Genomic DNA, 12,957 nt, shown 5'->3' with positions numbered 1-12,957 from the left:
GCTCATGGCTGACATGGCCTGAGCGGTACTCGTCTCCCTCTTCCCACTCCCCTCCAGTCTTCTCTGCAGAACAGGCAACATGCATATTAAAAAATGGACATCAGCAGCCGGGCTTGGTGGCTCACCCCTGTAATCCCAGCACTTTGGGAGGCAGAGGAGGAAGGATTGAGCCCAGGAGTTCAAGACCAGCCTGGGCAATGGTGAAACCCTGTCTCTGAAAAAACTAAGGCTGGGCACGGTGGCTCACGCCTGTAATCCCAGCACTTTGGGAGGCAGAGGAGGGAGGATTGAGCCGAGGAATTCAAGACCAGCCTGGGCAATGGTGAAACCCTGTCTCTGAAAAAACTAAGGCTGGACACGGTGGCTCACGCCTGTAATCCCAGCACTTTGGGAGGCTGAGGCAGGTAGATCACATGAGGTCAGGAGTTCAAGACTAGCCTGGCCAACATGGTGAAACCCCATCTCTACTAAAAATACAAAAATTAACCAGGCATGGTGGTAGGCACCTGTAATCTCAGCTACTCGGGAGGCTGAGGCAGGAGAATTGCTGGAACCCGGGAGGCGGAGGTTGCAGTGAGCCGAGATTGTGTCATTGTACTCCAGCCCAGGCAACAACAGTGAGACTCTGTCTCAAAAACAAAAACTAACAACAACAACAAAAAAAAACCTCACCAAAAACCAAACAAAAAAACCAGAAAACAAATTACTGGGGCATAGCAGCACACTCTGTAGGCGCAGCTACCTGGGAGGCTGACGTGGGAAGATTGCTTGAGCCCAGGAGTTTGAGGCTGCAGTGAGCTATGATCATGTCAGTGCACTCTAGCCTGGGCAACAGAGGGAACTCTGTCTCAGGAAAAAAAAAAACAAAAAAAAAAACAGATGGTGTCAGTGTCCTCCTCCATATTCTCTCTGAGCCTCCTGTTACTCTCAGCCTAATGTCCAAGCCACTTACCAGCTCTGCAAGGCCCACCTGACCTGGCCTCGGCCCCCCATTGCCTGCTGCTCTCTGCCTCATCTCTAGCTACATCCCAATACCCCAAGACTGCAGAGGTCTGTGGCCTGTGACCTAGCAAAGCCCTCTTCCCCAGATCCAAGCGCTCAATCTTTGCTGAAATGTCACATTCCCAGTGAGGCCGCCAACCACTCTATCTAAAATAACCCCGTACCCGTCTCCTTTAGGCTCTGTCCCTTTCCTTGCACTGTTTTCTTCATGTTTGGAATTAATTTCCACTCCGTCCGTGTTTTTGAGCCCGTACTGTGTACCAGGCACTGGTCTAGGCACTGGGGATGCCAGGGGAACACCTGTCAGGTGCTGTTGAGAAGAATCAAGCAGGAGAAAGGGCTGAGAGGTGATGGGCCGACCTCTTAGAAAGGGTGGTCAGGGCAAGACTGAGAAGGTGACAGTTAAGCAGAGACCTGAATGAGACGTGAATATCTGAAGGAAGGGCAGTGAGCCAGAGTTAACGAGGGCAGGCGTGTGCTTTGGGTGTTCAGTGGGTGTACACAGGAAGCACCCAGTGGCCATTGTGGCTCAGCTTTACAGAACCCATGGGAGTGTGTCAGAGGCCACGTTGTCTAGGGCTTTGGGAGTTGGGCCCAAGGAGTCTCGCCTTCATCTGGAGGGTGGTGGAACCACAGGAGGGTCCCAAGCAGGAAGAGAATGCTCATTGTTAAAAGTGTAGAAATTGGATTGGAGTGGAGAGAGAGGGGATGGGGAGGCACTGCCAGAAAAATGTAAGGTTACAGACTGAGAAGAGATCTGACTGGGTGTGGTGGCTCATGCCTATAATCCCAGCACTTTGGGAGGCCAAGGCTGGAGGATTGCATTACCCAGGAGTTTGGCAGCTTAGTAAGACCCTGTCTCTACTTTAAAAAAAAAAAAAAAATTACCTGGGTATGGTGGGATGCACCTATAGTCCTAGCCACTGGGGAGGCTGAGGAGGGAGGATCGCGTTAGCCCGGGAGTTTTAGCTTGCAGTGAGCTATGATTGCACCATTGCACTCCAGCCTGGGCAACGGAGTGCGATCCTATCTCAAAAAAAAAAAAAAAAAAAAAAATGGAAGAGTTCTGATTTTTATAGATGAAAAAAGGCTCTGCATTTCAGTGATTTGGCCCAGATCGGGTGCCAGTAATTGGCATGGTTAGCATTAGAGTCCAGACTTTTTAATTCCTCTGGGGTTACAGGCAACTGGTTTGGGCTGAGCCTGGGGTGTGGGCTGTGGGGAATGACTGCTTTGGGTACACCTCGAGGGAGGGCTGGTAGAAGGAGTAGGAAGAGTTTCCTTTGACTTTAGCCATTGTATTTCCTAGTGCTGCTGAACAAATGACCATGACCTGAGTGGTGTAAAGCAAAAAAGATTTATTATCTTCTAGTTCTGGAGGTCAGAAGTCTGAAATGGCTCTTACTGAGCTAAAGCCACGGTGTCTGCAGGGCTTGATCATTTCTGGATGCTCTGGGAGGATCTGTTCCTTGCCTTATGCAGCTTCTAGAGGCTACCTACCCTCCTTGGCTTATGCCACTTTCACCCCTTTAAAGCCTGCAGTGGCTGTTGTCTTTCTCACACCTCATCATCCTGACACTGACACTCTTGCCTCCGTCTGCCCCCCTCCCTCTGCTGTGACTACCTTGGGCCCACCTGGGTAATCCAGGATCATCCCCCAGTTTAAAGGTCAGCTGATGAGCAACCTTAATTCCATCTGCGCCTTAATTCCCCCTTGCTGTGTAACCTCACGTATTCACAGATTCTGGGGATTGGGGCATGAATGTCTTGGGGGCCATTATTCTGCTCACCACAACCACCTTTTGTGGTTTCACAGGTGGTTGAAATGAAAGCTCTTATATTTTGCCTTCTAGAGATTTTTGCTGTGAGAATTAATTACCAGTAACAGTTCAATATGGGGGACATTCTGGCTCATGAATCTGAATTACTTGGACTAGTGAGAGAGGTAGGTATATTATACAAAACAGAGGTCACAGAGAAACATCTTGAAAACTTGTGTTTTAAAATGCAACCAACTGTTTAGTGCCTTGTAGTGTTTCTTCTATTGTTATGTTGGAGCTATTTTTCTATTATATAATATTCCATGCATTTACATTTTGTTTTTATAACTAAACAGATCTTAAAGTCACTTAAAAAGTCCCTTGAAAGAAAATTATATAAACAATACATGTCCATGGTAAAAGATTCAAGCACTACAGAAGTATAAAAAGGAAATTTCCCTCCCAGACTTTTTTCTATGAATAGTAAAAATATGTTCATATGCCTGTAGTTTGTTTTACAGAATGGGATGATACATTGTTCTGTAGCTTGCTTTTTATCTGCCAACAATAATATAGCATGAACATCTGCCTATGATCTGCCCTAGACATTTGAATGCCATAGAGTGTTTCATTGAGTAAATGCATCATAATTTTTTTAACTCATTGTCTGGTACTGGCCTAGGTTTCCTACACTAAAAGCTTTGACAAGTAGGGCCCAGGCCTTAAACTTTCTGGTGCTGAAGAAATGGTTGGTGCTTGCTGCTGCTTAACTGTGTGAGTAACCATCTGCAGGTTGCGAGAGCTGTGGGCCTGGAGCAAGGATGAGGCATCCACCATGCAAATCCAGATTTGGAATTTGGTGGTGTGATGGTGAATATATATATATATATTTTTTTTTTTTAATTTACATTAAACATTTTTTTTAGAGACAAGGTCTTGTTCTGTCACCTAGGCTGGAGTGCAGTGGTGTGATCATGGTTCACTGTAGCCTTGAACTCCTGGGCTCAAGCAATCTGCCTGTCTCAGCCTCCCAGGTAGCTGAGACTACAGGTGTGCACGACCATGCTCAGCTAGGTTTTATTTTAATTTTTGTAGAGATAGGATCTCATTCTGTTGTCCAAGCTGGTCTTGAACTCTTGGCTTCAAGCAATCCTCCTGCCTCAGCCTCCCAAAGTTCTGGGATTGCAGACATGAGCCACTGCACCCTACCTGTATAACACATTTTCTTTTAAAAATTTATTTATCTGAGATGGTGTCTCGCTTTGTTGCCCAGGCTGGTCTCGAAGTCCTGGGCTCAAGCAATCCTACCTCGGCCTCCCAAAGTTTTGGGATTACAGGCATGAGCCATGCCACCTGGCCTATAGCGCATTTTCTTTTCTGTTCTTTTTTTTTTTTTTGAGACAAGAGTCTCGCTCTGTTGCCCAGGCTGGAGTACAATGGCACGATCTCGGCCCACTGCAACCTCTGCCTCCTGGGTTCAAGCGATTCTCCTGCCTCAACCTCCCAAGCAGCTGGGATTACAGGCCCCCACCACCACGTCCAGCTAATTTTTGTGTTTTTATTAGAGACGGGGTTTCACCATATTGGTCAGGCTGGTCTCGAACTTCTGACCTTGTGCTCTGCCCACCTCGGCCTCCCAAAGTGCTGGGATTACAGGCGTGAGCCACCGCACCTGACACCACTTTTTCTTTATCCATTCATCTATTGATAGACACCTAGATCATTTCCATATCTTGGCTATTATGAATAATGCTGCAATGAGCATGCGGATGCAGATATCTCTTTGAAATACTGATTTTATTTCCTTTCTATCTATACCCAGAAATGAAATTGCTGGATCATCTGGTAGTTCTGTTTTTGTTTGTGTGTGTGTTTTGAGATGGAGTCTTACTCTGTCACCAGGCTGGAGTGCAGTGGTGTGATCTCGGCTCACTGCAAGCTCTGCCTCCCAGGTTCAGGTAGTTCTCCTGCCTCAGCCTCCTGAGTAGCTGGGACTACAGGCACGCACCACTGTGCCCGGCTAATTTTTGTATTTTTAGTAGAGATGGGGTTTCACCATGTTGGTCAGGCTGATCTCGAACTCCTAACCTTGTGATCTGCCCACCTCAGCCTCCCAAAGTGCTGGGATTATAGGCGTGGGCCACTGCTCCCGTCTGGTAGTTCTATTTTTATTTTTTTTGAGGAACCTCTATACAGTTTTCTATAATGGCTGTACCAATTTACAATCTCACGAATAGTATGCAAGTGTTTCCTTTTCTCCACATCATTGCCAACACTTTTTATCTTTTGTCTTTTTTGTAATAGCCATTCTGACGGGTGTGAGGGAATTGTGTCTGTGTGGTTTTGATTTGCATTTCTCTGATTGTTAGTGATGTTAAGCACCTTTTCAGGTATCTGCTGGTCCTTTTAATGTCTTCTTTGGATAAATATCTATTCAGATCCTTTGGCTGTTTTTAAATTAGATTATTTGTTTGTTTTGCTGTTTAATTGAATTATTTATTTTTTATAGTATTTAGATTTTGCTGAATTTGAAGACACCTTGAAAACATTTTCAAAAGAATGCAAAATAAAAGGAAAACCATTGTGTAAAACAGTAGGTGGATCTTTCAGAGACTCCAAATCATTGACAATTCAGGTAATATTTTGCTTATTTTTCATCCCTGTAGATAATTCAAGATGCTCCCAACTTGTGGAAAATGCTGCCATTGGATAGTGCTGGAATAGTTTTTAAGCACTTGCTCAGAGTTACTTTAGATTGCACAAGTGTTTATAGATGAACTAATAATGTCATTTTAAATCTCTGTACCCTCCCTAGGAAATGTGTAGCCATATACGATCTTTCACAAACGTTTCTTGGGAAGAAGGAAAAGAAGAAACATGCAATGTTTAGGAACTGAGACAATTGTAGCCTTCCTGCTGAGGAGTTTCAGGTTATTAATTCTAGGCACTGGGTATCCAACAGCGAACAAACGAAATCCGGCCCCTGCCAGTACAGCATTTGCATTCTAGCTTGGGGAGGTTGGAGGGAACAGGGAGCAAGAGTGAGACTGACGAGGTGGGTCTGTGAAAGGAAGTCTGAGCAACTCTGTGAATACCAGTGGGCTGCAGGGGAGGTTATATAGACCTCAACTCTCAGGGTTGGCAGGGAACTTAAAAATCCTTGGCTGGGCATGGTGGCTGACTCCTGTAATCCCGGCACTTTGGGAGGCCGAGGCAGAAGGATCGCATAAGCCCAGGAGTTCAAGACCAGCCTGTGCAACACAGTAGTACCTCGTTTCTTTTTCTTTTTATTTGAGATGGAATCTCTCACTCTGTAGCCCAGGCTGGAGTACAGTGGTGCAATCTTGGCTCATCACAACCTCCGCCACCTGGATTCAAGCAATACTCCTGCCTCACCCTCCCTAGTAGCTGGGATCACAGGCAGATGCCACTGTATCTGGCTGATTTTTGTAGTTTTAGTAGAAATGGGGTTTCACTATGTTGGCCAGGCTGGTCTCGAACTCCTGACCTCAAGTGATCCTCCCGCCTTGGCCTCCCAAAAATGCTGGGATTACAGATATGAGCCACCACGCCCAGCTGGAACCTCGTTTCTATAAAAGATAAAAAATTGGCCAAGCGTGGTGGCATGCACCTGTAGTCGTAGCTGCTTAGTTGCCTGAGGTAGGAGGATCACTTGAGCCCAGGAAATCAAGGCTGCGTTGAGCCATGATCATACTGCTGCACTCCAGCTGTAGTGACAGAGTAAGACCCTGTCTCCAAAAAAAAAAAGTCATTATTTTAACCATTATTTGATGTCTTGATCTCATTTGTAATATGCCAGATAAGTAATCAGTTCACCTAGAATATTTCCATTGACCATTTCCTGAGACAGCATGTTTCACCTTTGGATGATTTTATTTATTTATTTATTTATTTATTTATTTATTTATTTATTTGAGACAGAGTTGCGCTCTGTTGCCCAGGCTGGAGTGCAGTGGCAGGATCTCGGCTTACTACAACCTCTGCCTCCTGAGTTCAAGCGATTCTCCTGCCTCAGCCTCCCAAGTAGCTGGGATTACAGGCACACACCATCATGCCAGGCTAGTTTTAGTATTTTTAGTGGAGATAGGGTTTTACCATGTTGGCCAGTCTGGTCTCAAACACCTGACCTCCGGTGAGCCACCTGCCTCAGCCATCCAAAGTGCTGGGATTACAGATGCGAGCCATCATGCCTGGTCTATTTTATTCTTTTTTTTGTTTTTTTTTTTTGAGATGGAGTCTGGCTCTGTCGCCCAGGCTGGAGTACAGTGGCCGGATCTCAGCTCACTGCAAGCTCCGCCTCCTGGGCTTTCGCCATTCTCCTGCCTCAGCCTCCCCAGTAGCTGGGACTACAGGCGCCCGCCACCTCGCCCAGCTAGTTTTTTGTATTTTTTAGTAGAGACAGGGTTTCACCGTGTTAGCCAGGATGGTCTCCATCTCCTGACCTCATGATCTGCCCGTCTCAGCCTCCCAAAGTGCTGGGATTACAGGCTTGAACCACCGCGCCCAGCCTATTTTATTCTTATAATTAAAAAAAAAAAAAAGTTATGTGGAGACAGAGTCTTGCTTCCCAGGCTGGTCTCAAACTCCCAATCTCAAGTGATCCTCTTGCCTCAGCCTCCCAAAGCACTGGGATTATAGGCATGAGCCACTGCACCTGGCCTTATTACTTTAACAGATTTTTAAATTTTAACATACCTACTTCCAGAAATAATTTGAGGCTTGGCCTGCAAGCCCCTTGAGTAGCCGGAGTTCAGGTGGCAGCCACCACTGGTTTTCTCCTAGTACTTGACTCCCTAGTGGCCTGGCATGGGCACTGTTGAGAGAGGGGCACTTTTGAAGTGGCCTGTGGAGCTCAAGGCAGGGCTGAACCCTCTGCCTGCTCCCCGTCAGGCCTCAGGCCCCTGGATGCTGAGCTGCTGCTGCTTTCTGTCAACACAGACTCTTCTGTGGATGCTACAGGAGCCAGACCTCCCTGGCACCCCCTCCCCCAGAGAGAGATATGTTCAGAACATAAAAGAATACAGTCATTATTGGAGGCGAAAACAGGTTCTTAGAGTGAAGTGTGTTCCTCGGGGAATCAGCTTCACTCCCCAGCACCTGGCTTCCCTGGTTCTTTCTGGATGAAAAAAAGACCTTTACCCTACACGTGGGAAGTGTATGTGAGCATCTGTTAATTAAAGCTACCATTTGAGAGGAATGTAGCAAATCCTCAATACCTAACTAGCAGAACAGTGAGAATCTTTTGTGGAATTCACACGTGACCAGATTGTGTGATGATACAGGGTAAGGCCGACAGGCCCTGTGTCGTGAAGCTTCTTTGCTTATCGGGTCCCTCCAGAGCCGGCTGCTGTACACTTTTCCAGCTGGGTTCCCGTCGCATTTCAGCTCCAGCTGCATCTGCGAACACTCAAATGTCTCTTCAGGTCTTTTTTTAAAAATGTGATTAAAGATAACATAGAATGTATCATCTTAACTATTCTTACGTGTACAGTTCAGTGGTGTTAAATGTGTTCATGTTGTTGTGAAACGGATCTCTAGAATTTTTCATCTTACAAACATGAAACTCTCCCCATTGAACAGCTCTCCCTTTATCCTCCCCCTAGGCCTTGGCAGCCACTATTCTTAACTTTCTGTCTATGAATTGGCTACTTTAGATATGTCCTATAAATGGAATTATACAGCATTCGTCTTTCTGTAATGGGCTTATTTCACCCAGCATAATGTCATCAAAGTTCATCCATGTTGCAGTATATGACAAGATTTCCTTTCCTTTTAAAGGCTGAATGATATTCTCTGATATCTATTCACACCCCCCACAGCTTGTTTTTCTTCTGTTGCTGGCCACTCGGATTGCTTCCGCCTCTTGGGTGTTAAGAATAATGCTGTTAGGGCCGGGCGCGGTGGCTCACGCCTGTAATCCCAGCACTTTAGGAGGCCGAGGTGGGCAGATCACCTGAGGTCAGGAGTTCAAGACCAGCCTGGCCAACATGGTGAAACCCCATCGCTACCAAAAAAAAAAAAAAAGAATACAAAGTTAGCCAGGCGTGGTGGCTGGCGCCTGTAGTCCCAGCTACTCGGGAGGCTGAGGCAAGAGAATAGCTTGAACCCGGGAGACGGAGGTTGCAGTGAGCCAAGATTGCACCATTGCCCTCCAACCTGGGGGACAAGAGCGAGACTTCTTCTCAAAAAAAAAAAATAGCGCTGCAGTGAACGTGGGTGTGCAAGTATCTCTTTAAGGCCTTGCTTTCTGTTCTTTTGGATGTATACCAGGAAGTATTGCTGGATCATATGGTAGCTCTATTTTTAATTTTTTGAGGAATTGCCAAGCTGTTTTACAAAGTGGTTGTACCATTTTCCATTCCCACCAGCAGTACTTAAGCGTTCCAGTTTCTCTACTTCCTTGCCAATGCTTGTTATTTTCTCTCTGTGTGTTTTTAAAATATTAGCCATTTTGATGGGTTTGAAGTGATATCTTGTCATAGTTTTGATTTGTATTTCTTTGATGTCTTCAGGTTCATTTTTATATAACTTGAAAGACCTTGAACCTTTCTGATTGTCACAAACATTTCTTTTCTGCTCATCCAGTCAACAGCTGTGTTCCCTACTATGGTAGATTTCCCAAATGAAATGTCTGGTTTGAGTGAAGAAGAGTGGGGAAAAAAATTTAAAAAGAAGAAGAAAAAAATACATCTAGAACTGAGGTTTAGCAAAATATGCTAATTTTTAGTGGAACTCAAAAAATAGTGAGTTTCCCCCAGCAGTTTTATGTGTATAGTTCAGTAGTGTTAAGTATGTTTCCATTGTTGTGAGATGTAAGAAGCATGTGTGTTTACAAGTTACTATTGATGGTGTACACATTTTCTCATCTTGTTGATTCTGCTTTGATCATAGTTTATAGACCATCACTAATATTTTGTGACTGTAAGTTATAATAGTGGATTCTTTTATGTGTGGTATTATTTTAAGCTCAGGGACCATTTCCAGGTACAGAATATGAGTCATGAGTTAGGAAGGATGATAGAGGTGATTATGATGACAGCAAAGGTTTGTGGTTTCAGGTCTACAAATAGAGACCTTAGAACAAACTGTAGACGGGCCTTTTGACTTGTGGACTCTGCCAAGCCATGTTAAGAAAATACCTTTTCTCTAAGCCATAACATTTCACAAGAGTCTGCGCTCACCTCATCCACACAGTCAGAGAGCTCTTGGTCACCACGCTTCTCGTGGCAAGGCCTCCTCAGGAATGGTCACAGGGCTTGCTTGGGACCTTGGCAGAGGCAAGCGTGGGGCTGAGCTTGGCCCCACAGCACTGCCCCGGGAGGATCTGTTCACCTTTGTGGCAGTCGTTAACAAGCATGCGGGTCTCTGGCCAGCTTCCCCAAATTCTTCCAAGAGGTGGCTGTATTCAGCTGCTTGTGCTTTGTTTTGGCAACCCCCACCCACAGGTGCTAACAGACTGTCCCTTGCCTGTGTCCAGGAGGAACAGAAGAGCCAGCCTTGAGGAGGTAGATGCTCATTGTAGGGCTTATTAGAAAAATTCTGAGTTTACTTGAAATGTAACTGGCACCTTCCAGCATAAGGCAGTATTCAGAGACAGTTCTTGATCACATGACATAGTGAACATTTTTGTAATATTCAGATTTGAGGATTCCTTACCAATCAACATCTTTGACATATGTGTAACCAAACACTGTTACATTATTTGTTCTCTATACATTTCCATTTTAAGTTAGAAAATTTGCTTATAAACAGATAAAACAAGTAATTTTTAAAAATGACAATTACGCAGGAAAATTATCTGTAAACTTTTTTCTTTTTTCTTTTTTTTTTCTGAGACAGGGTCTCATTCTGTCTCTTAGGCTGAAATACAGTGGTGCAATCTCAGCTCACTGCAGCCTCTACCTCCAGGGCTCAGATGGTCCTTCCACCGCAGCCTCCTGGGTAGCTGGGACTACAGGCACATGACACCACGCCCAGCTAATTTTTGTATTTTTAGTAGAGGCAGGGTTTCACCATGTTGTCCAGGCTCGTCTTGAACTCTTGGGCTCAAATGATCTGCCTACCTTGACCTTCCAAAGTGCTGAGATTGCAAGTGTGAGCTACCATGCTCGGCCACGTAAATTCACTTTTTTTTTTTTTGAGATGGAGTCTCGCTCTGTTGCCCAGGCTGGAGTGCAGTGGCACAATCTCGGCTCACTCCAACCTCTGCCTCCCGGGTTCAAGCAATTCTCCTGCCTCAGCCTCCGGAGTAGCTGGGATTACAGGCATGCACCACCATGCCCGGCTAGTTTTTGTATTTTTAGTAGAGACGGGGTTTCACCATGTTGGTTAGGCTGAACTCCTGACCTCATGATCCACGCGCCTTGGTCTCCCAAAGTGCTGGGATTACAGGTGTGAGCCACTGCACCCATGAGCTCATTTTTAAAAGTATAAAAGAACAAAGGCGAATAATGGTGATAAGTAACAATGGTATTGGGTGGGGAAGTGGGGGTTCTGTAGAAAATCCAATCTCAGAAACACTGTTACAGCTGAGCATAAAATGTAAGTCCAAACATCTTGGGCATTCGATACAAAAAGAACAGTAGCAGCTGCATTGTTTTAGACTCTTAGGAAGTTCTTTCACTTCTGCCTTTTACTTAAATCCACAAAATTATGCCACAGGTATTTGTGACAGGTGAATTATCTTCCTTGTGAGACAGGTGACATGATAATTACCACCTCCTTTCTCCAGAATTCTTTCAACTAGTGCATGCTAAATCATGACGCTGTCGTTGTCCCAGGTCAAACGGCACTGAGCTGGTGCTCCTTCCTCCACGTCCAGCCTTCTCTGTCACTGCAGCTGCAGCTGGCAGGCATGGACAGTCACCTTATGGTATATTGGGGTCTATAGTGGCTTCCTTCAGCTCCATCTCAGCCTGGTGTGCTTCTAGCAGTGGGGCAAGTGGCAGTGCTATCGCCTAGGCCCAGGATTGACTGGGTCAGTGTGTGTGGGCTCCCGGCCACTCCAGGACGTGGAGCCATGCTGTCAGCAACCTTCTGTGCATGTGAGGTTTGTTCCTGGGAGGCCCGGCTAGACTCAGTCTGGATAGCTTTTGTCAGTTGCACGCTGTGGGTCAGCAGGTCCAAAGGGTGACTTCAGTATATTTACGTGTCCGTGAGTTCTCTGGCCCCAAGTCTTTGTTCTATGCCTGATTCTTTCTGTTTCAAAGACCTTAAATGTTTTGTGTGTTCTTCATAGTGCCCAGATTAGATATTACAAAGGTGTGGGAAACCAGGGTTGGTCTGCAGGAATTGCAGGCTCAGGAGCTTGAATCCTGTGGGATCTCTGTTTTTCTATCCTTTAACTCTGAAAAGGAGTATATGGGAAATCTGTGGTGTTGTGAGTTGTGAGAATTTTGGGTGTTGAAATTTACAACGAGGTGTAGTCTGATGTCTTCTCCACAGAAGGATCTTGTTGCTGCATTTGACGATGGAGACCAGAAGGTGTTCTTCAGTCTGTGGGAGGAGCACATTCCCAGTTCCGTCCGAGATGGGGACTCCTTTGCCCAGAAGCTGGAATTCTATCTCCACATCCATTTTGCCATCTATCTTCTGAAGCACTCTGTGGGGAGACCGGTGGGTTTACCTCGTGTTGCGGGTGGGTCTGAGTGGTGTGTTAAGGAACAGTGTTTGCTGTCATTGTCCACATGGGCGTGGATTTTATATGTGACTGTTCTGTTATATTGCTTACAAGGTACAGGAATCCTCTGTCCTGAGGAGTGATTTTCTACCATATTCCCAGCAGCTTATATTCTAATTTCTATGGAGATTTAATAATTTCTGTAATCAAAGCTATATTGTTTTCCTAAATACCTCAAGTTTTTGAAACCTCTTCAAAATTAAGTTTATTTGGCAATTTAGTGTGTAGACATGTATGTCTAAGAGAATCCATATTTCAGCTGCATATTAGACCCTATATTAGAACATAAAATTATTTACGTATTTATTGTAGAGAAAGGGTCTTGCTATGTTGCACAGGCTGGTCTTGAACTCCTGGGCTCAAACAGTCCTCTCACCTTGGCCTCCCAAAGTGCTGGGATTACAGGCACGAGCCACTGTGTCTGGCCAGAACACACATTTAAATTTAAGTAGTGGAAAAGGGTACGTCTCTTTGTGGAAAGTCCTTTTGAGTGAC

At 45.4% G+C, this 12,957-nt stretch overlaps 1 protein-coding gene across 6 annotated transcripts in view; it reads left to right on the top strand.

The window, feature by feature from the left end:
• ARMC9 (armadillo repeat containing 9) overlaps positions 1–12,957 on the top strand; it is a 184,868-nt gene that overhangs the window by 5,500 nt on the left and 166,411 nt on the right. For 4 of the 6 annotated variants that reach the window (XM_017886383.1, XM_017886380.1, XM_017886382.1 and 1 more), the window contains exons 2-4: positions 2,856–2,947; positions 5,272–5,397; positions 12,228–12,398. In XM_017886383.1, the coding sequence (XP_017741872.1) occupies positions 2,897–2,947; positions 5,272–5,397; positions 12,228–12,398 (348 nt within the window). In that variant the 5' untranslated portion in view covers positions 2,856–2,896. Of the gene's footprint in view, positions 1–2,855; positions 2,948–5,271; positions 5,398–12,208; positions 12,399–12,957 lie in introns of those variants that run through there. The other 2 variants (XM_017886385.1, XM_017886384.1) reach the window with 2 other exon arrangements.

Source organism: Rhinopithecus bieti, unplaced genomic scaffold (genome assembly GCF_001698545.2).
Source record: "Rhinopithecus bieti isolate Rb0 unplaced genomic scaffold, ASM169854v2 scaffold_13704, whole genome shotgun sequence".
In the NCBI taxonomy this organism is placed as follows: domain Eukaryota; kingdom Metazoa; phylum Chordata; class Mammalia; order Primates; family Cercopithecidae; genus Rhinopithecus; species Rhinopithecus bieti.
Note: the sequence above shows the minus strand (reverse complement) of the source record. Positions and strands in the feature narration are given on the sequence as shown.